This window comes from Lynx canadensis, chromosome A2 (assembly GCF_007474595.2).
Source record: "Lynx canadensis isolate LIC74 chromosome A2, mLynCan4.pri.v2, whole genome shotgun sequence".
Classification (NCBI taxonomy): Eukaryota; Metazoa; Chordata; class Mammalia; order Carnivora; family Felidae; genus Lynx; species Lynx canadensis.
Genome location: NC_044304.2, coordinates 1,122,369 through 1,147,367, shown reverse-complemented (window position 1 = coordinate 1,147,367; position 24,999 = coordinate 1,122,369). Strand labels below are relative to the sequence as shown.

General features: G+C 64.0%; 2 protein-coding genes across 10 annotated transcripts in view; one reads left to right on the top strand and one right to left on the bottom strand.

Moving 5' to 3' along the window:
* Positions 1-13,878, top strand: part of AP3D1 (adaptor related protein complex 3 subunit delta 1) — a 33,482-nt gene extending 19,604 nt beyond the window's left edge. The window contains exons 9-30 of one of the 4 annotated variants that reach the window (XM_030335809.1): positions 651-700; positions 1,892-1,941; positions 2,262-2,310; positions 3,263-3,408; positions 3,494-3,642; positions 3,714-3,944; positions 4,403-4,634; positions 5,723-5,868; positions 6,224-6,365; positions 7,873-7,944; positions 8,646-8,721; positions 9,158-9,360; positions 9,598-9,671; positions 9,754-9,934; positions 10,226-10,291; positions 10,626-10,742; positions 11,580-11,723; positions 12,104-12,152; positions 12,536-12,723; positions 12,935-13,026; positions 13,136-13,221; positions 13,758-13,878. In XM_030335809.1, the coding sequence (XP_030191669.1) occupies positions 651-700; positions 1,892-1,941; positions 2,262-2,310; positions 3,263-3,408; positions 3,494-3,642; positions 3,714-3,944; positions 4,403-4,634; positions 5,723-5,868; positions 6,224-6,365; positions 7,873-7,944; positions 8,646-8,721; positions 9,158-9,360; positions 9,598-9,671; positions 9,754-9,934; positions 10,226-10,291; positions 10,626-10,742; positions 11,580-11,723; positions 12,104-12,152; positions 12,536-12,723; positions 12,935-13,026; positions 13,136-13,221; positions 13,758-13,795 (2,581 nt within the window). In that variant the 3' untranslated portion in view covers positions 13,796-13,878. The other 3 variants (XM_030335807.1, XM_030335813.1, XM_030335816.1) reach the window with 3 other exon arrangements.
* Positions 13,879-19,003: 5,125 nt separating this feature from the next.
* Positions 19,004-22,024, bottom strand: IZUMO4 (IZUMO family member 4). 6 transcript variants are annotated; one of them, XM_030336347.1, is made up of 10 exons: positions 21,799-22,024; positions 21,604-21,687; positions 21,443-21,514; positions 20,802-20,827; positions 20,626-20,702; positions 20,395-20,442; positions 20,298-20,312; positions 19,923-19,940; positions 19,657-19,671; positions 19,004-19,330 (listed from the first exon to the last, which is right to left on the bottom strand). In XM_030336347.1, the coding sequence occupies exons 1-10, from the start codon at positions 22,007-22,009 to the stop codon at positions 19,240-19,242; spliced, it is 657 nt and encodes a 218-aa protein (XP_030192207.1). In that variant the 5' UTR covers positions 22,010-22,024; the 3' UTR covers positions 19,004-19,239. The 6 variants fall into 6 exon arrangements, 3 of the variants coding, with proteins under 3 accessions (XP_030192207.1, XP_030192178.1, XP_030192186.1); XM_030336318.1 differs by having other exon boundaries at positions 20,231-20,442; positions 20,626-20,827; positions 21,604-21,684; positions 21,795-22,024; XM_030336326.1 differs by having other exon boundaries at positions 19,238-19,330; positions 20,298-20,442; positions 20,626-20,827; positions 21,604-21,684; positions 21,795-22,024.
* Between the last annotated feature and the right edge of the window lie 2,975 nt (positions 22,025-24,999).

The following is a 24,999-nucleotide window of genomic DNA, read 5'->3' as shown; positions in this document are numbered from 1 at the left end:
CAGGGGACCTGGGAGGATGGGCGGCGGGAGGAACGGGGGTTTTGCGGCCACGTCAGACCTAGCGCCACATGCCCTGCGTGAGGCCTTGGGCTCAGAGCATCTTTGGTTTTAAACGACAGGCATCTTTGCTTGTGGTGCGGCTCTGTGGTCTTCAGAGGGGATTAACAGGAAGCCATGAGTCTCGTGACGATGGTGTGGACGGGCTGATGGCCCCTGTTCTCTGGGACAGGTGGCGGCCACGCTGTCAGGTTTAGGTGACTCGGGATCAAGAGCATCACCTCGGAGGATGTCAGAGTGGAGTAGACGCACCTGGTGCCTGCCCTTGGGTGTCACCCTGGGCCGTACTGGACGCCCCCAGGGGTAGCACTGGGGCCACGGACGTCTGTGCTGTGCCCACCTGTGTGTGGGCCCCTGAGGCGGGGCAGGGGGCCGTCCCAGGTCCGGAGAGACATTTAGGGCAGGTGGCATTCCCTCACGGACATCACAAAACGGGCTCTGGGGACATCAGAGGTCACCGCCGGCGGTTAGAAAGGGAGGCTAGTGTCCCCCCGGGGACTGCCGCGGACCCAGGCGACGGGGGCGTGCGGGGCCACCAGGCCTGCCTCCGCCTCGGGCCTCCCAGTCCTCACCCTCTGCTCTTCCTCCGCCAGCACATCCGCCATGTCTCTTCTGTACGAGTGCGTGAACACCGTCATCGCAGGTGAGGGGCCCGCCCTCCCCCATCGGGACCCCCGGGGGCCACAACTGGCCGTGGGACACATGCGCCCCGGGCCCCTGCCCGCCTCCGGCCTCCAGTGCCGCGTCCTGCCGCCCTCGGCCATGCACCTCCCCTGCCAGCAAGACTCTCCTTCCTGAGTATTCTAGAGCGAGGCTCCGGCCCCGTGCCGTCCCCCGTGAACTCTCGAGCATAGAACCTACCACGGGAAGGTTTCACAGGGCGGGATCGGAAGGCGCTTCCCTGGCTGGAGTCCGGCTGCGGGCCACACAGAGCGCTGGGGGGTGCGTCTGCCCCTCCACCTGCTGTGTTTGGCGGAGCCAGAGTCGCCCCCAGGCCGGCTGGCCGTGTCCTAGTTTGCCGTCTGGGTCACTTGTTCCTGGATGTAGTGGCCCATGGGTTCACCTGCTCTCTGCCTGATTATCTGGCCAAAGCTTTTGGGAAGGCAGCCTTCCGGTCCCTCCTCACAGCCCCGGGGACAGCCTGAAATTCATTCACAGGAGGCTGGCCCGGGGTCCGCACTTTGTGATTGGAACTGCGTGGGCCGTGGGTGTTCAGAGGCTCAGTGACGCTAGTAGAAAGGGAGGGCGGGCGGGTGGGCATTGGGGCAGGCTGGCACCCAGAGGCAGCCAACGCAGAACGTGGAGAGGTTTCTCTGTGTCTGGAGGGGTCGATGGGGGAAACCGAGGTGTGGCAGGATCAGAGCTATCCTTGGTGACGGGCAGGAGATCGGGAAGGAGTAGGCCAGGGCGGGCCTGGCACGTTGCAGGGTCGTGGGTCTCAGGTGGGGGTGGAGCAGGCTCTGGAAATTTCCCTGGACGGGGGGTGCCTGCCTCGGGGCTCTCTGTGTTCTTCGCCACAGAGACCCAGCGCCCAGGTTCTCACCGGGGGTCGGTCAGCAGGCGCCTCTGCCGGGCTCGGGCGGAGACCCCAGACCCCAGGAGGGGAGGAGGTCCTTGGCGCAAACCTCGTGTCTGCACAGACAGCCCCGGGACACGAGCCCCCTGCGGGCAAGGGCGGCGGGAGCCCCGGAGTCAGGTTCCAAACGCGGTCTCATAAGTCGGCCTGTCCTGGGAGAGTGCCAGGCGTGCCCGTGCTGTGTGGCGCCCCGACAACGCCCCCAGAGGACGTGGGGTGAGGACCGGCGAGTCCCTGAGACGAGGTTTTCTGTTTCAGTGCTCATCTCCCTGTCCTCCGGCATGCCGAACCACAGCGCCAGCATCCAGGTACGCCCCCCCACCCCCCTGACTATCCCGACGCGTCGTGCCCTGCGCCAGGCCCTGTGCAGCGCGCGTCTATGGAGTTGACAAGGGAGCAAGGGGAACACACGTTCGTGCCCCTGGAGTGTGTACGTGGGCGGTCCCCAAACTATGTCCCTGTTGGAGCCCACAGGCCGCCCTCCTGCCGCGTGGAGTGGAGCCGGGTGTCCCCCTGCCCCTCCTGGTCCCAGGACCTGTGAGCGGGACCAGGGCGCGAGGCAGGCCTGGGGTCATGGGATTCACTGTTGTCTCAAGAGGCGTGACCACTGTCGCCTTCCCCTCTGCAGCTCTGTGTCCAGAAATTGAGGATATTGATAGAAGACTCCGACCAGAACTGTGAGTTCCTCTCTGTACCTGCACCCGGAGCCTGTGTGGCGCTGGGGCTCTCGATCCCGCACGAGCACAGGCGCTGGGACTCTTCCAGTGTGCGCGGGGTGCCGCGGGCTTCGGCAGCGTTTTAAAGAAGCCAGTCTTTCTCTGCTTGGCCGCAGCCCCTGCCCGCTGCCCTCGTGCGCCGCCGTCTCAGTGTGTGACTCAGTGGTGACGGCCCCTCCCGCGTTCAGCTGGCGGAGTTTGAGACTGTGGGTCGTGTGCCCACGCCCCTGGGGAGGTGCGACCCGGGCGAGGTCCCCGAGCCCCAGTTCCAGCGTGGAGCTGAGGGGGCTGCTGGGGAGACGCAGTCGGGGGGTCAGAGGAGAGCTGCAGGATGAGGCCCGGACGGCACTGATGTCTCCTGCCTGAGGCCTCCCCGGGACCGTCCAGGGGGGCTGGCTCCCCCGTTGGCCTTGCTCGTGCGCCTGCGTGTTCTGTAGACGTGCTCCATCAGGGCTTCTGGCCTGTCACGCGCCCCGGAGCCCGGACCGGAGCGTCAGGGGCTCCTGAGGGCCCGGGAGCACTGGCTCCACGTTTTCAGTCCAGATCTGTTGGCAGCAGGGGCTGCCGGACCTGTCCCGCGAAGGGCCAGACAGGGCCCGGTCGCCCCCACCGTCGTGACCATGGGCCACGTGCTCACGCGAGGCTTTTACAGAAACAGGCTCTGTTGGGACCTGGCCCGTGGAGGCCCGCGCTTCACTGCCCTGCTTCGGCGACCCCGTGTGTGGGTTGCTCAGGGGGAGACAGTGGCGCCCGGCGTGCGGGAGGTCACCTGGCCTGCAGCGCCCACTGTTGAGGACACCCGGGGGCCAGCGTGCGGCCCGTCCTGGCGGCGTCCACGTCGTCGCTGTCTCCGCACAGGCCCCGAGGGCTGTGAAGGTGCGTCCGTGCTAACGATGTCTCGCCGTCTCCGCAGTGAAATACCTGGGCCTGCTGGCCATGTCCAAGATCCTCAGGACGCACCCCAAGTCCGTGCAGGCCCACAAGGACCTCGTCCTGCAGTGTCTGGACGACAAGGACGAGTCCATCCGCCTGCGGGCCCTCGACCTCCTGTACGGAATGGTGTGTGCCCCGCCCCGGTCTGTGCTCCCCGCTCCCCACACCCGTCCCCGGGCTCCGCCCTCACCGGCTCCTCCCCTCCCCCCAGGTGTCCAAGAAGAACCTGGTGGAGATCGTCAAAAAGCTGATGAGCCACGTGGACAAGGCCGAGGGCACGACCTACCGCGACGAGCTGCTCACCAAGATCATCGACATCTGCAGCCAGTGCAACTATCAGCACATCACCAACTTCCAGTGGTCCGTGCCCCACAGCCCCGGGGGGGCGGGCGCCGGCGCGGGGCGCGCTCCTCAAGGGCTCCCTCCCGCAGGTACATCAGCGTCCTGGTGGAGCTGACCCGGCTGGAAGGCACCCGCCACGGCCACCTCATCGCCGCGCAGATGCTGGACGTGGCCATCCGCGTGAAGGCCATCCGCAAGTTCGCCGTGTCGCAGATGTCCGCGCTGCTCGACAGCGCCCACCTGGTGGCCAGCAGCACCCAGCGCAACGGCATCTGCGAGGTGCTCTACGCGGCCGCCTGGATCTGCGGGGAGTTCTCCGAGTGAGTGCGCTCCCCAGGGAGAGGCGTGCCGGTCGACCCGCGTCCCCGGTTCCCTGGCGGCTGCCCCAGGGCCCCCTTCCTGGGCCGCTGTCTCTGGGGACAGCGCGGCTTTAAGTGCACGTTTCCGACCACGAACCCCAGCGAGGAGCCGGTCACGGCGTGGCCCGGGGTGACGGGGTTTGTCTCCAGTGTCCTCTCCTCCCTGCCCATCGCAGCCGCGGATGTTCTGTCGCTGCAACGATGCTGTCGAGCTGGTTTTGTTTTCTTTTCGTTTTTTTTTTTGTTTTGTTTTTTTTGTTTTTTTTGTTTTTTTGTGCCGCTACTCCGTCGTCGTCCCGTCGTTGCTGTGGCTTCTTCCCTAGAGTCCTGTCCATCTGCCCTGGTGCCTGGGGATGGGGGAGCGCCCACGTGACCCCTGTGGCGGGGCGGCCCGCTCATCAGGCCCTTCTTGTCCGCAGGCACCTGCAGGAGCCCCAGCAGACCCTCGAGGCCATGCTGCGGCCTAAAGTCACTACCCTACCCGGCCACATCCAGGCCGTGTACGTGCAGAACGTGGTCAAGCTCTACGCGTCCATCCTGCAGCAGAAGGAGCAGGCGGCGGAGGCGGAGGCGGCCCAGGACGTCACCCAGCTCATGGTGGAGCGGCTGCCCCAGTTTGTGCAGAGCGCGGACCTGGAGGTCCAGGAGCGGGTGAGCGTTCCTCGGGGGTCTGCCTCCGGAAGAGCCTGTGTCTCTCGTTTGTGGCCGGCTTCGCCTTTCCCAGAGGGCATCTTGGGGAAATCTGCTTTCCGGGGCTCCCTCCCGGCCCCGGGGATGTGGGCGGGTTCTGGGCCCCCGCGGCGGGGGAGGCCCCGGTTGGTCCTCCGCGGGTGGAGTGCAGCGAGAAGGGGGCAGGTCGTGAGAGAAAGAACGAGTGGGAGGTGCCGGCCTGCAAGGGAAGTATCGGAATCAAGCCGGTTGGCAGCAGGTTCCTGGGTGGGGTGGCGGGTGGCCGGGGACCGGGCTGCTTGCTGCGGGGAGACTGGTCTGGCACGTGCTGCATACGGCAGGCGGGTGGGAGGGAGCTCGGGGTGGCCGTTTCTGGTGCCCCGGGGGCAGCGGAGGGCTCTCAGTTATCCAGACCTCACAGAAGCGTTCAGTGCCCCGGCCTCGAGCCCTGCGTCAGGCTGGGAGCCGCACTCGAGCCGAGTCCCAGGTCGGAGTCCGCAGAGGACGGGCAGCACGGCGGCGCCCGGTGCCTCCTGGAAGCTGCCGTTTCGGGTTGTGTGGGTCTCGGAGGACGGTGCTGTCTCTGCTTGTGACTCCGTCTTGTTTGGGGGCCCGTTTCAGTCTTTGTCTCCTGCAGACTGACATGGCGGCCAGGGCTGGTATCTTCCTCCCTGGGTGCTTCTTTGCGGCCCGTGGCTTCTCTCGGTGCCTTTGGTGTATACGTACGCACGTGTGTGTTTTCTTAACGTTTATTTGTTTTGAGAGAGCGCATGCGCACAGCAGAGGGGCGCAGAGAGAGAGGGGACAGAGGATGTAAAGCAGGCTCTATGTGGACAGCAGATAGCCCGATGTGGGGCTTGAACTCACCAGCCTTGAGATCAGGGCCTGAGCTGAAACTGGACACTTAACCGAGCCCACTCTTGTGCTGCTCTCGGTGCCTTCTAGACGTTCTCAGTAGGGTCAGACGAGAGGCAGCCACTCTCCTGGGCTGGGCAATGCATTAGGGTGCTAAGTGGCCTACAGGGCCAGTCCTCCGTGACCAAACTGTGACTCCCCTGTGGTCTCCTCAGGCGTCCTGCGTCTTGCAGCTGGTCAAGCACATCCAGAAGCTTCAGGCCAAGGACGTGCCGGTAGCAGAAGAAGTGAGTGCCCTCTTTGCTGGAGAGCTGAACCCAGTGGCTCCCAAGGCGCAGAAGAAGGTTCCAGTTCCTGAAGGGTGAGCTGCGCGGCCTGTCAGAGGACATGGGCCTGGATGGCAGGAAGAGCAGTGAGAGAACCACAGTGGGGTCTTGACTGGTGTCCCTGTCCCAGCTGCCGCCCCCCGGAAGTAGACGGGGCAGCCCTTGCCTACAGATACCGGGTATGATGAGCCGGCACGGGGTCCCCAGAACACAAGGAGGGTCACGAGGGGCCCGTAGACTTTCACTGGGCAGCCATGATCTCAAGTGGTGGCCTAGCTTTTGCGTCCTCGTCTCCGAGAGGACAGGGGTGTCCCTGTCTCATCTGCCCCATGAGCGTGCGAGGCTGGCACTCGGGCTGGAGCTGCCTTGTGACCTCCCTGCATCTTATAGCCTGGACCTGGACGCTTGGATCAATGAGCCACCCTCGGACAGCGAGTCTGAGGACGAGAAGCCCAAGGCCATCTTCCACGACGAGGAGCAGCGCCATGCCAAGCAGCGGCAGCCGGAGGCAGAGGAGGAGGAGCTGGCCCGGGTGAGCACCGGGTGCGGGGAGGCCGGGCTTTGTTCCCACTGGGGCCTCCGGGGCGGACGGCCTCGCTCAGAGCAGACCCTGGACCCTGAGCCCCCAGGTGGCTGAGCACGTTCCTGTCCTGTCCGATCTGAGCTTTGTCCCAGTACCCTCAGGGGAGCACTGAGCCAACCTGGGAGGTCTGGGTTGGGTTTTGTGTAAATGAGAAGTGGTTTCTCTTAAGACCTGAGCTTCTCAGAGAGAGTCATGGGGCCTGGTTTGGCATGCAGGGGGTTTCTCTCGTGCCTTCCGGGTAGAGGGTTTTATTGTCTTTTATTTAAAAAAAAACTTTTTTTAATGGTTATCTCGGGGGTAGAGAGAGAGCGAGTGCATGTGCTCATGTGCGTGAGCGGGGGAGGGCAGAGAGAAAGGGAGGCACAGACTCCGAAGCAGCTCCAGGCTCTGAGCTGTCAGCACAGAGCCCGACGTAGGGCTCGAACTCCCAGACCGTGATATCGTGAGCTGAGCCAAAGTTGGACGCTTAACCGACTGAGCCACCCAGGCCGTGCCCTTGGAAGATTTTATTTTACTTTAAAAAATGTTTTTTCTTGGGGCGCCTGGGTGGCTCAGTCGGTTAAACGTCCGACTTCGGCTCAGGTCACGATCTCGCGGTCCGTGAGTTCGAGCCCCGCATCAGGCTCTGGGCTGACGGCTCAGAACCTGGAGCCTGCTTCCGATTCAGTGTCTCCCTCACTCTCTGCCCCTCCCCCATTCACGCTCTGTCTCTCTCTCTGTCTCGAAAATAAATAAAGGTTAAAAAAAAAAAGTTTCTTCTTAATGTTTACCATCCAGCTGGGAGAGAGAGACTGGGACAGTGTGAGTGGGGGAGGGGCAGAGAGAGAGAGAGAGAGAGAGAGAGAGACAGAATCTGAAACAGGTTCCAGGCTCTGAGCTGTCAGCACAGAGCCTGACACGGGGCTCGAACTCATGAATTGTGAGATTGTGAGCTGAGCCGAAGTCAGATGCTCAATGCACTGAGCCCTGCAGGCGCCCCTCCGGTGGAGGGTTTTATAACAACACGCAGCATTCAGACAGCTCAGGAAAGTCCAGAGATACTGCATGCCCTCAGCTCCCACCACACCATGCCTTATCATCCTGAAATAAGGGGTCCCCTCGTGGCCTGTCCTGCTCTCCTCCTGCCCATCTGCAGGCTGAGCCTTCAGGCAGTGTGATCTGACCCCCAGCTCAGCTCTTCTTTGTGACTGAGCGACCTCAGACAGCTCACCCAACCTCTCTGAGCTCACATCCTTGAAACAGAAGGCCATCTCCACATCCAGGGGTCTTTTCTGAGCTCTTGCTGTCCCCCCACTTGTTCCTGCTGCGGTCTCCCTATTGGTCAAGGGCCACCAGTAAAGTACTGGGGCATTCCGGGCCCGCCTGGGGCCTGGAACATGGACGCGGTCCGTGCCTGGAAGGGAGGGTCTGTTCCACGTGCATTCACTGACTTGCGCTTCGAATCCTGTCCCTGCAGCGTCGAGAAGCCCGGAAGCAGGAACAGGCTAACAACCCTTTCTACATCAAAAGTTCCCCATCTCCCCAAAAGGTGAGGCTGGCCCCAAGTCGTCCTTGAGAGACACTCCCCTCCCCCCGAGCCCCACAGCGCCCCCATCCGCTCTCGGGAGGACACCAGGGGCCCCCAGCTCCAGGCCCGTGTTTGGTTGTCACAGTAGGTCCACGTGGCCCAACTGCCAGGTGGGTCTGAGCACCAAGGCCTGGGAGCAGGTGTGGATGTGGGGTGTTCCACATGACTAGAATGTTCTAGATCTTAATCCAGGTGGTGCCTGCTGCCTTCCTCCGTGTCCTCCCCCCGCTGGGCTCCCCCTGGTAGACGCGGCTCCATGCGGGTGCTCCGTTGCCCTCCACTGGGGATTGCCGGGTCACCTCGTGGCTCCGCTCAACTTTCTGAGGGGCCGAGGTGGCCCACACCCGGCGTGCACCCTCACCAGCGCCTGTGATGTCTGACTTTGATTTTAGCGCTCGCGGGGGGTTCGGGCTGCACTGCTTTTCTAACTCGAAGCAGGTGACCCAGACAGAAAGCCGTGCCTCGGCCCTGTGCCTGTTGGTGCTGACGGACCGTTCCCCAGTCTTTAGGGGGCTGTGCTCCCCAGGATGCCCCGTCGCATTTGCAGGGGTCCCGCACACCGCCGGCTGCGTGCGTGTGTCATCCTGGGCCGTGGCCCCACCTCAGGCGTCTCCGGCTGTCCGTGTGTCCTGCCCGGTAACGCTCACTGCTTGCTTCTCCAGCGGTACCAGGACATGCCCGGAGTGGAACATATCCCCGTGGTGCAGATAGACCTCTCGGTGCCCCTGAAAGTGCCAGGCAAGTATTTGCACAGGCGGCGTGAGCCCCGGGAACCCATGAGCGAGGGGGTGGGGGCCCGAGTCTGGGTCCCGAATGCTGCCGAGGGCCAGCCTTACCAGCCCCGGACCTGCCCCCTCCTGCGTCCTTGGCTGGAGTAGGTTCCAGGTTGGAGGGTGAGTGGTGGGGTACACGCCAAGGGCCCCAGCCTCTCCATGCTGGCGCCGCCTCGTTTCTCCCCGGACCCTGCCGCGCCCCCACCCCCCACCCCACCCCCGCGCCTCTGCCTGCTCCGGGCAGCCACGGTGGCAGCCCCTGTGAGCTCCCTCGCCCCCTTTTAGCGCAGACCACGGTGGGCCGTGGGCCGCTCGCCCTGCTGAGCCCCCAGGGGCCACCCTCCCGCACGTGGCTCTCGGGGCCAGGGCGGCGCTGAGCACCGTGGGGCGCACGCCTGCAGGGATGCCCGTGTCGGACCAGTACGTGAAGCTGCAGGAGGAGAGGGAGCACCGGCAGAGGCTGGAGAAGGACAGGAGGCGGAGGAAGAAGAAGGACAAGGACAAGAGGGGCAAGCCGCGGCGCCACAGCTCGCTGCACACAGAGAGCGACGAGGACATCGCCCCGGCGCAGCGGGTGGACATCGTCACCGAGGAGATGCCTGAGGTCGGCCCGCTGGGGCCACGACGGGCGGGGAGCGGGTTCCCTCCACGGGCAGGTATCCCGCGGGCACCACCGCCGCTCCGGGGCCACGCTCGGGCGGGCCTTCCCGTCACTGGTGTTCTCGGGGGGCCCCTGGCGTCCCGACCTCTTGCCTGCGGAGTGCCCGTGGGGGCGGGGGGCTTCGCAGACTCCGGGGGGCTCGGGCCAGACGGACTGGATGCGCTTTATCTCTCCCCTCAGAACGCTCTCCCCAGCGACGAGGACGACAAAGACCCCAACGACCCTTACAGGGCCCTGGACGTCGACCTGGACAGGTAAGCACGGGGGCGGAGCCGGGCCGTCCTGTTTCCTGTGACCCCGTCAAGTGCTCGCCATGACGCACCCACCTGCCCCCAGGCCCCTGGCCGACAGCGAGAGGCTGCCCGTCCAGAAACACAGAAACGCCGAGACTACCAAGTCCCCCGAAAAGGAGGACGTCCCTGTCGTGGAGAAGAAGATCAAAAAGCCCAGGAAGAAAGAGAAGAAGCACAGAGAGAAAGAGCGAGAGAAGAAGGAGAAGAGGAAGGAGGAGAAGGAGGTGGGCGCGGGCAGCCGGGTGCAGGGACCCCGCAGCCCCCCCACGCTGAACGCCACATCGCCCCGCGCCGGCCCGCGTGGCCACGGCGGGGCAGGTCCGGGGGTCGTGCCGGTGGGCGGCCGTCTGGGGCTGCCCGCCGTGGCGCCGGTAGGGCGGGAGGTGCCGCCGGTCTCCCCGTGCGCGGGTCCCCGCGGAGCCGGAGCAGCCGCGTCCGGTCAGGGCGGCGCCGCCCGTGCTCCTCTGGAGCCTGCGTTGCTGCCTCACCGAAGGCACGTCTTCCTGTGGTTCCAGGGCGAGGACTTCGATTTCTGGCTGTCCACCGCCCCGCTGCCCGCCGCGGCCCCGGCCCCGGCCCCGGTAAGAGCCCGGTGGCCTGTGCCGGCCCCACCCGGTCCTCCGCTGGAGACACGGGTGCACGTCCGGGCTGTCCGCCCCAAGGTTGCGTGGGCGCACAGACCGGCGAGGTTGGGGCCGGCCCAGCCGGTGGCTGGAGGAACGGCCCCCGGCCCCGCCTGCAGCCCCTCGGCCGGGCCCGGCCGCCTCTCCACCCTGGCGGCCTTGCGCTTCGGTGCCGACCGGATGCCCTGTGTGCTGAGGGAGGCCGGGCCGGGATGTGGGGCTGGGGGCGCAGAGGACACCCTGTCCCGGGTGCCAGTTGCCTCCTCGAGCCCCGCCGCCCGGCTTCCTGCAGGGAGAGCCTGGAGCGAACACTGTCACCGCTGCCCCTGAGGGAGGGGGCGAGGAGCCCAGGAGAGAGGAGCGAGGCGACGAGGACGAGGACGGAGACAATGAGCGGGACCCCGAGAAGGTGAGGGCGCGTGCCTTGGCTGCCCTCGTGGGGTGGCCGCGTGGCTGTGCAGGAGAGGGTCGTTCCCGAATCCCACGAACGGGGGTCATTGGGGTCCTGGTGGCGGCTTCTCGTTTTTGCGTCTTATTCGGTAGTAACTCACCTACGGGAAGTCGCACCTTTTCACAGTCTGTGGTTCAGGGGTGTTCACCATGTTGTGTTACCATCACCAGTACCTAATTCCAGAACATTCCCTCTCCCCAAAAGAAACCACGTCCCCACCCGCGGTCACCCCCCACCCCCCTCCCCAGCCCTGGCCCCCACGAGCTCCTTTCCTGTCCCCGGATGAAACTGTTCTGGACATTTCACACACGCGGACTCACATCCCGCGTGGCCCTCGTGTCTGGTCCCCTCCCTGAGCGTCGTGTGTTCGGGGTCCGTCCTCGGGCAGTGGGTGCGGACGCCTTGTTTCTGCTTGCGGCCGAGGGACGTGCGCGTGTGCGGTGGACAGGTGCGTGTCCGTTGACCCACTGAAGTTTTCACCTCTTGGCTGTCGTGAGTCGTGTTCCTGCGAGCGTGTGTGTGCGGGTTTTGGCGTGGACGTGTGTTCTCGTGCCTGCACTGAGGAGCTGCCGGGCCACGTGTCCACGTGTGGGTTCTGGCTGGTCTCCCTGTGCGTTTTCACCCGTCGGCGGTGAGCCGCTAGGTCCTCTCGCCTGCTCCCCGCGGACCCGGGGGTTGCTGGTCTGTGCGCTCTGCCGGGCGGGCTGCCGAGTGGCCTCGGTGCGTGTCGTGCCTCGCTGGGCGGCGGCGGCCAGAGAGCGCCGAGGGTTGAGCCTGGTGTCTCTGCTCCAGAAGCCTTCAAAGCACAAGAAGAAGAAGCCCAAGAAGGAGAAGGAGGAGAGAGCCAAGGACAAGAAGAAACCCAAGAAGCAGCAGCCTCCAGGTGAAGAGGCGGCAGAGCCCGTGGAGAACGGCGCGCTCGCTGACGAGCCTCTCCCGGTGAGGGGTACTTCACTTCGCCCCCCGCGGGCCGAGGCGCCCCCACGGCCCGCCGAGGCCATCGACGCAGGTACAGACCCGGGCCGAGTCTAGGAGCCCGCGTCTGCGGGCCGGCGGGCAGTGGGGCCTCGGTGGGCGCGGGCGGGTGACCCCGGGGCTGTGGGCGTCGGGGGTGGCGCTCTCGTGTGGCGGGACGTCCCCGAGGTGCAGGCGTGCGCTGCCCGGGACCCCCGGGGGCTCCCCGCACCCCGCTTCTCGTCGGTCCCGACGTTCCCACTGGAGCACTTGGCAGCTGGCGACGGGCCCGGCCCGGCCCGTGAGCCGCCGCCGCCGCCCTCGGGTTCTCGCCGGCCGAAGCTGAGCGTTTTCCTCTCTTCCAGCCCATGTCCAGCTTACTGCCTCCTGGCCGAGAACTCCTACATCAAGATGGTGAGTGCTGTGGGCGTTGCAGGGGGCTGGGGCGGCCTTGGGCTCCTTTTCTCCGGGGCGTGAGGAGGGACGCGGTAGGGCCTCGGGGGCAGTGAGCGAGCCTTTCTAGGGAGAGAGGCGCACGTGGGTGCTTGCCGCCACGCTGGGCCCGCGGGGCCGGCTGGCTGTGGGGGCCCCGAGGGCCGACGTGATGGCCAGCGGCTCTCAGAGAAAGGGCGGGGAGCGGCCCGGGACCACGGATGGACCCCGAGTGGTTTCCCTCGCGTGAGGGTTCGAGTACTTTCCCCTCTCGGACGCGTCGTACGTTCCCACGGCGGGGTTGCCGGCACTCCCGGGCCCCCTTGTGCGGGCCCCGGAGGCTGAGGCCGGGCCTTGCCCTGCAGACCTACGACATCCAGGGCAGCCTGCAGAAGGACGCCAGGTCACCGTGTCCATCGTCCTGGAGAATCAAGAGCAGCAGCTTCCTGAAGGGCATGGAGTTCAAACGTGCTGGACCTCGCTCAACACCAGCTGGCCACGGCCAGAGGGCTCCTCCGTCCACGACGGCGTCCCCGTGCCTTTCCAATTGCCCCCCAGGTACGTGGGCCGTCAGGCAGGGCCGTCGGGGCTCCCGCCGACCCAGGTCCTCTCGGTCCCAGGAGCCCCCTTTCCTCCCGTCACCTGCTTCCCGACCGGGGTGGGCAACGCTGAGGACAGGCCCCGTGGCGGGGGCAGTGCCGGACCCCAGCTGGGCAGCGCCCCGTGCCGCTCTCGGGACCCACTCTTTGTCCCCTTGTCCTCTTCCAGGCATCTCCAACGAGGCCCAGTTTGTATTCACCATTCAGAGTATCGTCATGGCCCAGAAGCTCAAGGGGACCCTGTCCTTCATTGCAAGGTAACGGGGCTGGAGGCGGGCCCAGAGCCCACGGACGCGTCCCACGCTCCGCGGGCCCAGAGCACCCGGCCCCCTGCGCCCTCCTCACCCCGTGCGCCCACTCCCACAGAAAGATGAAGGGTCGACCCACGAGAAGCTGGACTTCAAGCTGCACTTCAGCTGTACCTCGTACTTGGTCACGACGCCCTGCTACAGGTGCGTGGTGCCCACCTCCCTCCTGCTTCCGTTCGTCGCGCAGTTAGCCTGCAGACACCCTTGGTCTGCCATTGGCGCAGAAGGTTGGCTCCGGCGAGCGTCCGCCAGCCCGGGCCAGTGGCAGATACACGCCTCGTGACCCAGGCGGCAGACGGGTTCTCTCCTGGTGCCAGAGGCCAGAGGCCGCGACGGAGGGTCGGCAGGGCTAGCTGCTTTTGGTGCCACGCTTGTTGGCGTGCAGATGCCGTCTTCTCCGCGTGTCCTCACACGGTCGTCCCTCTGCGTGTCTGCGTCCTGGTCTCCTCTTTTTGGAAGGACGTTGGTCTTACTGGCTTAGGACCCTGTTTCCAAATACAGTCACGTCCTGAGGTCCAGGGGTCGGGAGTCACATAGGAATTTGGGGGGACGCGGGTCAGCCCGTGACATCGTACAGGGCCGTCAGAGACCTCGAGCCGCAGGCACACGAAGGGAGGTATCACGCCTGGGGCTGGGGGCCCACCGGTCATCAGCCTCCCTGTCCTGTGTCCTTCTCACAGTGACGCCTTTGCCAAGTTGCTGGAGTCTGGGGACCTGAGCATGAGCTCAATCAAAGTCGACGGCATTAGTATGTCCTTCCAGAACCTTCTAGCAAAGATCTGTTTTCATCATCATTTTTCCGGTAAGGCCTCCGACGTGGCCGGCGGATGGGGCGGCTTCACGCGTGCGCGGTCGGCCCTCTGCCCCCGGCGGGCCGGCCCGGGCCTCAGCCTGCGCCCTCTGTTGCAGTGGTGGAGAGAGTGGACTCGTGCGCCTCCATGTACAGCCGCTCCATCCAGGGCCACCACGTCTGCCTCCTGGTGAAGAAGGTGAGCCCCGGCCCCCCGTGCTCTCGAGGCCCCGGGGCTTCTTGGGTTTCGGCGTCTCGCTGAGCTCAGCCCGCCTGTTTCGCTGAGGGCTCGTGAGCCTGCCTCCGAGAGGAGGCCGGCCACCCGCTTCCCCGGCCTGGTCTTGGCGTCAGGCCTGGCAGCCCACCCGTCGGAGTCGGGAGGGGTGCCCAGTCCTGGGGCGCCTCCTCACCCGGTCCTCGGGCTCTCCAGGGGAGCCGTCTGGGCCTGGGGGCGGCCTCGGTGAAAGTTTCCATCGGGCGGCGTCGGGTCCTTTCCTCGGCAGCCGTGGGTCCTCGGTCCACGAGCCACGTCTCGGGACGGCCGCGGTGGCGTACGGTCCCTCTGCCCGAGGCGCCGAGTCCGCGTGGGTTGTCTTCCGTGGGTCTCTTCCGTGGCGCCCAGTGGGTCCCAGCGGCACCTTCCTTCGCTCCTGATGGTGACACTTTGTGTCTTTTCTCGTTATTCTTGGCCGTCCTGGCGGGAGGTTTATCGTTTTTCTTGATTTTTTTCAAAGGTAAATTTAAAAGCTACCCTTTTAGGAACTTTGTTTTTTTAAGGCAATGAATAAATTTTGTTCAGTTTTGTTCTGTCCCTCCTTTTTTCTGCCTGCTTTGGGCTTATTTTCTGTTTTGCATGTTTGTTCAGGTAGGAGCTGAGGTTTTCCTTCTTCGTGAAGACTTTAATGCTTCGTTTTCCTTGAAGCCGTGCTTTAGCTGAACGCCACGGGCGTTTAAATGTTTCGTGTTTATGTCTAAACGGTTCTAACGTTTTCTGATTCCTGCTCCCAGGTCCTGTAGAGTGCACGGGTCACTTAGAAGCGTGTTGTTTGGTTTCCCGTGTTTGGATGGCTTTTTGCTTCGGATTTGTAGCATGCTGCCACCGTGGTTGGGGGACACGCCGCTTCTGATTTCGGTCCTTTGAAAGCATTGAGATTTGCGTTCTGGCCCTGGACGTGGTCATTCGTGGCAGGGGTGGCACTCGCGGATGCGTGGAGGCAGGGAGTGTTCTGCCGGTGGAGCGGGCCCCGCTGGTGGTGGTCTCAGTTCTTCTGGGCCCTTGGAGTCTGTGTTGCCGGCGGCTGCCTGAGTGGGTGGTGTGAGGTTAGTGACAGTCAGGTTGTCTGTCCCCCCGGAGCTGTCGGGTTCGCTCTGTGTGTCTGCTGTTAGGTGTGTGGACCGAGAAAGTCGTGGCGTCTTGACATGTGCACCTGTTTGTTTATCCGCGTCGACCTCCTTCTTTATCTCGGGTTGTTTTCTCTGCTGCGAAGTTCTCCGGTCTGATGTTGGACAAAAAGCCACTCTCGCTTTCTCACGATGGGTGCTGACGCGTGTGTCTTCTTGAGCGCATCCTTCCTGTGTTGGAAGGCGTTCTCACGGGTGGGTGCCGTCATCCCACTGACGACCCCGGGTCTCCTCCTCCGTCTGGTCTTCCGCTTCTCCCCTGTCCTCCCTCTCCTGCACACGCCATGCCACCCGCTCCACACCTGCCTCCAGCCGCTTCTGGGACAGGCCTGGGGGCCGCGGAGCCTCGTCCAGAGCTAGTTTTGCTGGGCGCGTTAGCTTGGCGGATCTTTGTCTCAGTGCTTTAAAATCACGCCGCTTCTGGGGTGCCTTGGCGGGCTCAGTCAGTGGATGGTGTGGCTTGATCTCGGGGCTCTAGAGTTGAAGCCCCACGCTGGGTGTAGAGAGGACTCACTTTTTTTAATATTTATTTTTGAGAGAGAGAGACAGAGCGTGAACAGGGGAAGGGCAGAGAGAGGCAAAGAGAGACACGGAATCTCTCCAGGCTCCAGGCTCCAAGCTGTCAGCACAGAGCGTGACCAGGGGCTTGAACTTGTGAAGCACGAGATCCTGGCCTGAGCCAAAGTCGGACGCTTAACCAACTGAGCCACTCCGGTGCCTCGAGAGGACTTAAAAGTAAAATCTTCCAGAAGATCGTCACACTGCCTCGTTTCACAGTCACAGTTTCTGGACGAGAGCTGCACCCCGTTACTCTTGTCACAGGGAGGCGCTGTCTCCTCTCCAGGTTTTTCTTCGTTGTCAGCCTCCAGCAGGTCACAGCGTGTCTGGCGCGGACTTCTCCGGGTCTGTCAGGAGTGTGCTACGCCTCTTGAGTGTTTGCAAAATTCTGGAAGTTTCCCGCTGTTACTTAAGTCCTTTCTTAGCGCCGGGTTCTTCTTACAGCAGGGCCTGCCTGGCCCCGCCCTCTGCCGTGCTAGCCATTCTGCCCGTGGGCCCACCCGTGGGTGTCTTGTTTTGACGACTGTGTATTCCAGGTCTGGAACGTCCGCCGGGCGTTCTCGAGATCTTGCCTGTCTTGGCTGGGATGTTCCGTCTTCCTGTTGGGTTCAACAGTGCTCCTGACTGCGTGTTGGGGGGGTCTTACAGTAGGGACTTACAAGCCTGTGTCCTGTCGGAAGATGCCGCGTCCTCCTCGTCCTGGCCTGGCTGTTGGCTGCCTTTTCCACAGAGCTGAGCTGGGGTCTCCCGGGTCTCTGGGTGCTGAGTAACCGGGGCCTTGTTAGTCCCGCGGGGGACACGGCATGGGCTGCAGGTGCCTGACCTCTGGTCCCAGCGACCATCTGTCTCTGCGACCTTTGTCCCGCTTGTCGGAGCTGCCGCACGTGGCACCGACCCTGGGACCAGGGGGACAGCGGCTCGCGGACACGTTTACAGGCCGCTTTCCCCGAGGCCCCCCAGCCAGAAGGCGGACCGTCGCTCACGTACCCCACTTTGGCAAGCGGTTGCCCAGATTGGGGTTCTCCGGTCCCGGCCTCGGTGGGGGCGTTGGGGGGGGGGGCCTCCGGGGCACCTCCCTTGTCTGGATTCGCGAAGCACCAGCACCGAGGGAGGTGGTGACAGACACAAACGGCACATTCGGCCACGAGGCGGCCTCTGGGCGTCGCGTTCCACACCCTCCACAGTCCTGACGGCCATTCCCTTTTCCAGGGGAGAAGTCCGTGTCGGTGGACGGGAAGTGCAGCGACGCAACGCTGCTGAGCAACCTGCTGGCGGAGATGAAAGCGACGCTGGCCGAGTGCTGAGCCCGGCCCCCCGCCCCCACCCCGGCCCCCGCTCGCGTCGCGAGGTGACACGCTGTGCTGACGCGTCTTGTCGGCGTTCCTACTTTGCCTCTTCCCATCTCTTCAGCGAGGAGCCCCGAGGCTGCCCGAGGAGCCGGCTGCGGTGCCCGGTGGACCGTGCGGGGTGGCGCGCCCTGATCCCGCGAGGCCACCCGAGTGCCCCACGGCCCCCACACTCCCTGCCTGGGGGCGCCTGCTCACCCTCCTCCCTCGCGGCCGCGGGCCGGGACACCCGGTGGCCCCAGGGCCGTGCAGGCTGCTGTCGTGTTCCCCGCGTCCCACCCACGTGTTCATGCGTTGCAACGGCTGCCACCCGGGGTGGGGTCTAGTCGGGATCCCTGACGGAGTGGGGCCTGGACCTTGTTGGTTTACATTTCTTTCCTGTCCAGTGAAATGTGTCTCGGTCGGTGGTGTTTGGCGAGTGGTGGGGACTGTTTGGGATTCCAGGTCCCTCCTGTCGCCGAACGCTCCCCAGGCTTTGTCCCACACCGTGCCCGCAGCTGCGGGGAAGGCCCGGTCCTGGGGGGGGCCCCGGCCCCTGGAATGCACCTCACGGGGCGGGGCGGGGCAAGGGGACCCCGGACCACCCCGTCAGAGATGATGGTCCTCAATGACGTAACTTCCTTTTGACGAACACTGTCACTTTAGCATGTAGGGTAATCTATTACAGAATCCTGTGCAGTGATTCCAGAACCTCAGAACTGTATGATGTGTTCGATAAGAATTGATTTGCTATCGACATTCCCAGATAAAAGAGAGAGAGACATATCACGCTGCTGTAATGATTTTGTGTCGAGATGATCCAATAAACTTGTAACACAGACATTTGTCTGTTGCACCTCCTGTCTGTGCCGGTGTGCACAGCCGGTAACAAGAGGGACTCCGGACCATCCTCGAGCCGCCTGGGGCACCCTCGGGAGGTCACACAGCGTGCTGGGGATCCCTGTCCCCACCTGCGAGTGCGCCCTTTCCTTCGTGATGGAGGTGAGGTCATCCCCACACACGGGCCAAGCCCCAGCAGGGAGCCACGACCCCACCCACGGGAGGTCCACCAGCATCGCGGACCGCACCCTCCTTTCCCTTCCCAGGGAACCCCACTAGCGGCGGGTGTGTAGGCGAGCAGCAGAAGCAGGTGCTGGAAGGCAGGCCCTGCCCGTGCTTCAATTTGCCACGTTGCCACTGCCTTTACTGGCGCCACGTGGCCAAGGGACAATTCAGGACCAGTAAGGCTGGGTCAGCAGACAGAAAGCCGTCCGACCCCTACGTGGACCCGGTGCCGGGCAGCCCCCGCCTTCCACCAGCTTCTCTTCCCGATAATCACCCGCCCGAGCCAGACCCCTCGCGGGTCCCTCCGCTCCCTCACCAGCACTGGGGCAGCAGAGGCCACATTGACGCCTTGAGGCCATTGTTGCCCGGTAAGACCACCGGCCTGCACGGCCTGCCAGAGTGGTGTTCCCCGCCCACCCGGCCCTGCGGACTCTTCTGACCTCCGTGTACCTGCTCCTGGCAGGACTAGTCCCCGACTTCTCGTCTGCCAGGCCCATCAAGCCATTTACCGTGGGTCTCGTAACGCACACGAGTGTTTGCGAAAGGGAACGACGTGCTAGGGACGCTTCCTGTGCTCCTTCGGCTGAGGTTCAGCCCGGCGTGGCGAGTCGAGAGCACCCGCTCGCGCCAAAGGCTTGGGTCCGTCAAGCCTGCCCGGCTGTGTTGAGACGGGTTGCGGTACAATTCGTATGGAAATCCCGGGGCCGTCAGCCCTGCCCCGGTGCCCATGACCAGGATGTGCCTTTCCTGGGGACCCAGCCCTGGTTGCCCCAACACGGATACTCTGTGATGAGAAACAGGGACGTTTAATCATTGCCTCTAATAGCTCTGCGGCTCCGCCCAGCGGTGATGCACTCTATATACAAAGCCACGCGCCCTTCCCGGCCCCGGTCCCAGCCTCTGATGGCAGTGCAGGGACTCAAGGCAGCAGTGAGCCTGCTCCGTGGGGTCAGGCTGGGGCGGTCCAGCTGAGTCCTGGCTCCACCTCGAGGCTAGGGCCAGTCTGGCGATGGCCGGTGGCCGTCAGTGCTGTGTCAGGCACTCGGAAGCATTTTCCAGAGTCAAGTTGGCCAGGTGTGGGGGCTCAAGACATGTGAAGCTTGGTGACATCAGACTGTTGGGGAGACATGGGTGCCCTCAGCTCTTCTCTCCCTGCTCCACCTCCTCCCCCCCCCTCCCCCAAACCAAGGTCTTTGCTACGGGCCTGGGGCATGTGACAGGGCTGCAGACAACCCTCAGAGCTCAACTTGGAGGTCTTGTGGCCTGTACCCATCCCCTAAACAGCATCGGGGTGGAGCCCAACTCTCTTGCAAGGGGCTGCAAAAAGGGGGTGGGAGGCTGCGGCAAGCTGGCCATTGGGTTTTGATCTCTGGCTTAGGCTCAACCCTGCCTACAGAGTCCACCCGGGTCCTCAGAGCCTCCCTCCTTTGCGCCACTCACAAAGCTGGAGCGGTTCTGTGCGTCCAGGAGAGGGGAGGAAGGTCCGATGTTTATTCGAAGTGGTCACTTGGGTGTGGTTGCAGGGGTGACGTCCAGCTTGTCCCAGGTGCAGAGAGAGCCCTGCCGGCTGTGTCTCCCTAGCCAGCCCCTCCCCGTCCATCCCTGACTTAGAGGCCCCCATGCCACCCCTTTCCTGACTCCCTCGTGCTCCCCTCCAGAAGGCCAGGCCAGGGTTTTGGAGAGAACAGGCGGGGCGGGGGCCTTACCTTGTGTGGTCGTCCTGTCTGAAAGACATGACAGGGTCCCAGTTAGACCCAAGCTTTAGGGCTGTGCTGTGCCTGTGGCCCCCAAGTCCCTCCACTGGGGCACATCCATCATGGGCCGCCCCCCCCCCACCCCAGCTCTGACCACAGCCCTGCCAGCTGCTTAGGGCAGGGGTAGGACCAGACTCTATGGAAACCTTTAACTTGGGTGTTGCGCCCCCTGGTGCCAGCTGAGCGCAGAGGAAGGGCGGGCTGGGGTCCTGAGCACTGGAGCAGGTGCCGCCTCCCGTGGCCGCCCTCCGCATACTCACCCGCAAGGGCACATAAGCACACCGCCTCTGATACAAGTCATGCTGGGTTTGGGGACAGGGGACTTACTTGTGCCACTTATTTCTACAACGACAGCAGGATTGGAATCAGAACGGCAGGCGTGGAGGGGAAGGTCCCCTCCCTGAGCCCAGGGGCCCCAACTCACATGTACCGGAGGAGGCCCTGCACAGCTGTTTCCCACTGTGCCGATGACCTGTGGGCACACGGGGCGTGCAGACGGGGCGCCCCAAATCCAGAACTCAGGGCCTGCCGGGGGGCTACCACCCCACCCGACCCCGGTGGAGACAGGCCAGGGAGGAACAGGGAGGGTCCCAGGAGAGCCTCAGACCCATGGGCACAGGGCCCTTGCTGGTCACCACCCGAGCCTGAGCCCTACTCGCAGTTGTAGCCAAAGCAGACGACGTGCGAGTCCGTGCAGTTGGTACAGGAGATGGTCTCGTACTGGAAGATGCCTGCAACACAGGAGAGGCGGCCGCAGGCTCCCCCCGCCTCGGCCTCCAGGGCTGGCCGCCACCGCTGTGCCCCACGGACCGGGCAGGGGCTCGCTCACACACAGTGACGCTGACAGTCGATGCGGCCTGTGTGGGGACGAGGGCACTGACGGCACTTGTCCCCCGCCCCCACATACCCTTTTTATTATTTTTAATTTTTTTTTAGTGTTTGTTTTTGAGAGAGAGAGAGAGAGAGAGAGAGAGAGCACAAGTAGGGGAGGGACAGAGAGAGACGGAGACACAGAACCCGAAGCAGGCTCCAGGCTCCGAGCTGTCAGCACAGAGCCGGACGCGGGGCTCGAACTCACGAACCGTGAGATCATGGCCTGAGCCGAAGTCGACACCTAACCGACTGAGCCCCCCCAAGCGACCCCCGACCCAGCCTTCTTGCCCTAACAGAGGCTCACCTAGGGTTAGCTGGCTCTCAGCCTGGGAGGAGGGTAGCGGCCCTACTCAGCCGCTTCTCCAGGGACTGGCTGGGGGAGGGCTGGGGTTTATCCAGGCCGCCCTGCTGGTGCCACGGGAAGGAAGGGCCCCTGCCTCGGGGAGCTGCCCTTCTTTCTCTCTGTTGGGAGCCGGCTGCACTGAGCCAGAAGCCCCAGTCCTGTCACGCCAGCCTCTGCCACCCCTGGCCGGGGCCCCTGGCTCCGGAGGGACTTCTGAAATACCCCCGCGGCGCTCCCCAAGCCCTTCCTTTGCTCCTTTCGATGATTGCATTCTGGATGAGGTGCACCTGCTCCCGAAAGATGGCTCGCAGCTCGTTGGGGAAGTACCCTGGTGGGGTAGGCAGGAGGGAGGTCAGCCTCCGCGCCGGGCGGAGGGGAGCTGTCTCGGTTCCGCCGCGCGCGGCGCCCGCCCCTTACCGGGGAAATACATCTTCCCCTGGTACAGCTGATCCATCTTCTGGTACACGGCGTTCGCCACTTGGTTCAGCTTCTCCCGGGCTGGAGGCCGGAGAGGGAGGCCGGTGAGCTGCGCGGGTCGGGGTCAGGCCCGGGGTCTGGCGGGAGTCTGGCCGGGCCGGTGGGCGCGCCCGGGCGGGACCCGCACTCACTGATCGTCCGCGGGGATGGCCAGGTGCAGCTCCTTCATCGTGTCCTGGCTCCAGTCGCTGAGCAGCAAGCCCGACACGGGGATGTCGCCCACCCACCAGGACTTGAGATTCACGTGATGGCGGTAGAAGGAGAACTTCTCCGAGAAGTTGCCGTGACAGTGCAGGCAGCCGCGGGCCAGCGCCGCGGTCAGGCCGAGGCACAGCAGCAGAGCCATGGCCCGCCCCCGCCCGCCGCCCGCCAACCAACCAACGGCGCCTCCGCGCCACGCCTCCAGCGCCGGCCTCGCCCGCGCACGGACAACGGCTGCACCGGCCCCGCTCCGCCCCCGCCCCCACGCCGCGCCCCCATGCCCGCGCGCACGGCACGCGCACTCGCACGCTCTTCCTTCTGGGCTGGCCCTGTCTCGCGGACCCGCTCGCGCTCCTGGCACTGCGCCAGCTCCACCGTCGGCCTTGAGCCCCTGGCCCGGGCCATGACTGTCACCGCCCGTTTCCGGTTGCCGGCAACAGAGAGCGCAGCGGCGGGGAGCATTCCCCTCCCCCCGCTCTAGGGCCGCGCCCCGCCTTCGCTACCGCTTCCGGGGAGGCCTAGGCCGGTAGCGTGGAAGTGGGCCTGGCTGGGCGTGGCGGCGGGGGCGGGCCGTGGGCGCTGTTCCTCCTGGGCGCGGAGGGGACCGTGACGGAAGACGGCCGGACGCGGGGCAGGCGCGAGACCCGCCCGACCGGTGGGACGTGAGACCGCGGTGGGTCCTCCGCGGGACGGACGCGGGCGGCGGGGAGGCCGGGTCCCCTGGGGAGCGGCGGACGCGGGCGGTGGGGAGGGCCGGGTCCCTGGAGCGGCGGACGCGGGCGGCGGGGAGGCCGGGTCCCCGGGGAGCGGCGGATGGGAGAGGTACGATGGGCGTGAACTTTTGCCTATCGCACACCCCGCGAGTCCACTTGCACTTTCTGGTTGTGGACTTGATTCTGGACACATGGTCCCAGCCAGCTGCTTCCTCATTCCTGCCTTCTTCCACCCCACAAAAGTTCGGGGGCTCCTGTTGGCCCGGTTACAGGTTCAGCGGGGAGTGGTAACAAAGGTCCCAGGCCTGGCCACGTCAGGACAGGCCCTGCAGTCTCCCCCAGGTCCTGACCCCCGTGCTTCCGAGTTGACACGCTCAAGACTGCTCAACCCCTGCGTGGTTTGGGGTCGCCTGGGGGTGGTCTGTAATCTACAGATTCCCAGTGGGGGTGCAGCAAGTGGAAGTGCCCGCTGCCCCTGCCCCTGCCCCATTCGGGCGCCCGCCTCCTCCCTCCCTGCTGTGGGCACCCACCTCAGACAACAGCCCATGCATCACTCCAGTCTCTCCCCACACGTGGCTTCCTCTCTCATTCACCCCTCCAGAGCTGAGCTGTCCCGTGCCACAGCCGCTGGCCATGTGTGGGCCAGTGTGCACTTGGAACGTACCTCGTGCAAACTGGGGTGTGCCGCACGTGCCAAATACAAGTCTTGGAGAACAAAGTCTGTTTAACAACAAAAAGCAAATGGGTCTGTGACGTTTTGTGTCCGTTAGGTGTCGAGATGGTATTTGGCATTTGGGGCTAAATGCCATACGGTATTAACAGCGACTTCACCTGCTTCCTTTCACTTTATCGCTTTTCACTGAGGCTCCTGGAAAATTTGAAACTATGCCTGTGGCAGATGTCACATTTCTAGTGCTTTTTCTGACATCCTGTCCGCGGATGTGTATCCAACTCCTGTTTCCCAGGATTCGTTGTCCTCTGCGTCTTTAGGTGTTTCCTAATAGAGTAAACTATTGGAAGGTTTAACCAAATGCTTGGTGGATCGTATTGAATCAACCTTACTCACAATTTTAAGTCGAGTTTATTTTTTAGAGCAGCTCTAGGCTCACAACAAAACTGAGTGGAAGGTACAGGAAATTCCCATAGACTCCCTTTCCCCATACCACGCACTGCTGGCCCCATTATCGACATCCCCACCCAGCACCGAACGTGACGAACACGGTCCACAGCGGACCCGAGGTCACTCCTGGTGCGGCACACCCCGTGGGTTCGGACGAATGTCACGGACACCTGCCCACCACCACGGTGTCCGTCCGGAGTAGACCCACGGCCCCGAATTCCTGTGCTCCTCCCATTCACCCTCCCCCACCCCGGCAGCCGTGCCTCCGTGGTCCTGCCTTGTCCAGACATCCTGGACTTGGAACCACCCCGTGTGTCGCCTCCTCAGCCTGGCTTCTGTCACCCAGTGCTGTGCGTCTGAGGCTCCTCTGTGTCCTCTGTGCGGCTCGCTGGCTTACTTTTTACTTGAACTTTCGTAAAGGAGAGAGCGCCGTTACCATCTTTACCCCGCACACCGTTGAGCATGGTGTTCGAGTACCAGACGCCCTTAGTAACCTGATGGGTTGAATTCTAGGTACGCCCCCCTCTGTCTCAGCAGAAGCAAAGTGGTTATTTTAGTCCCTCAGGGGCTTCTCAGAAATGCCAGTGCAGTTCCCGAATCTTTTCTTAACAGTTTTAAGTTTCTTTGTTTCGTACGTACAAATGCCCCAAAGCCAAGACAGCTCAGCGAAAAGTCAGCCTTAATCATGTTTCCGGGCGCTGTTCTCCCTTCCCCAGCACTTCATAAAGTGGGGGTTTACAAAAATTCCCCAGGCAGCCGGCTTAGAAGTTGGGCTTTTACTCTGGTAAGTTTTAGACACGCCCCAGCTGGAGGGCCCCTTTCCTGATTTCCTAGAATTTCGAGGTCCGGATTGCTTAAGCGAAAAAGGGGAATCCAACGTCAGAAACCCGATTCTGGGAAGGAGACGGGCGTTTCTGTGTCTCCTGAGTTCAAAATAAGACATCTGTGACTGGGTCACTCTGGGGGTGCGCCGGCGCCGTGGGGGCTGAGCACCGTCCCAGGCCCCCGTGCTCGATGCCAGGAACACCCCAGTCGTGACGGCCACAGACGTCTCCAGACATGGCCCGCTGTCCCTGGAGACGGAGCGGCCCCAGGCGAGACCCTGGCACAGCTGGGAGCTAGGCACAGCACCCTGGGGAGGGCGCCGTCTGTGAACGGATGGGCCTGGCCTGCTGTGGCCGCACCGTGTCCCGTTTCAGACCAGGGTCTTCTCAGAGTCCAGTCCACATCCTGAGCATCCTGACGTTAAAAGGAAGCTGGGTCAGCCAGCTAGTGGAGTCTGCGTCGGGACGGGAGCGGAGC

Coding starts and splice junctions, on each gene's coding strand:
- IZUMO4 (XM_030336318.1), bottom strand. CDS start 22,009: ATGGCTCTGCTGCTGTGCCTCGGCCTGACCGCGGCGCTGGCCCGCGGC. Junction 21,685..21,794: donor GCCATCCCCGCGGACGATCA/GTGAGTGCGGGT, acceptor TCCGGCCTCCAG/CCCGGGAGAAGCTGAACCAA. Junction 20,443..20,625: donor TGCTTTGGCTACAACTGCGA/GTAGGGCTCAGG, acceptor GTGTGCCCACAG/GTCATCGGCACAGTGGGAAA.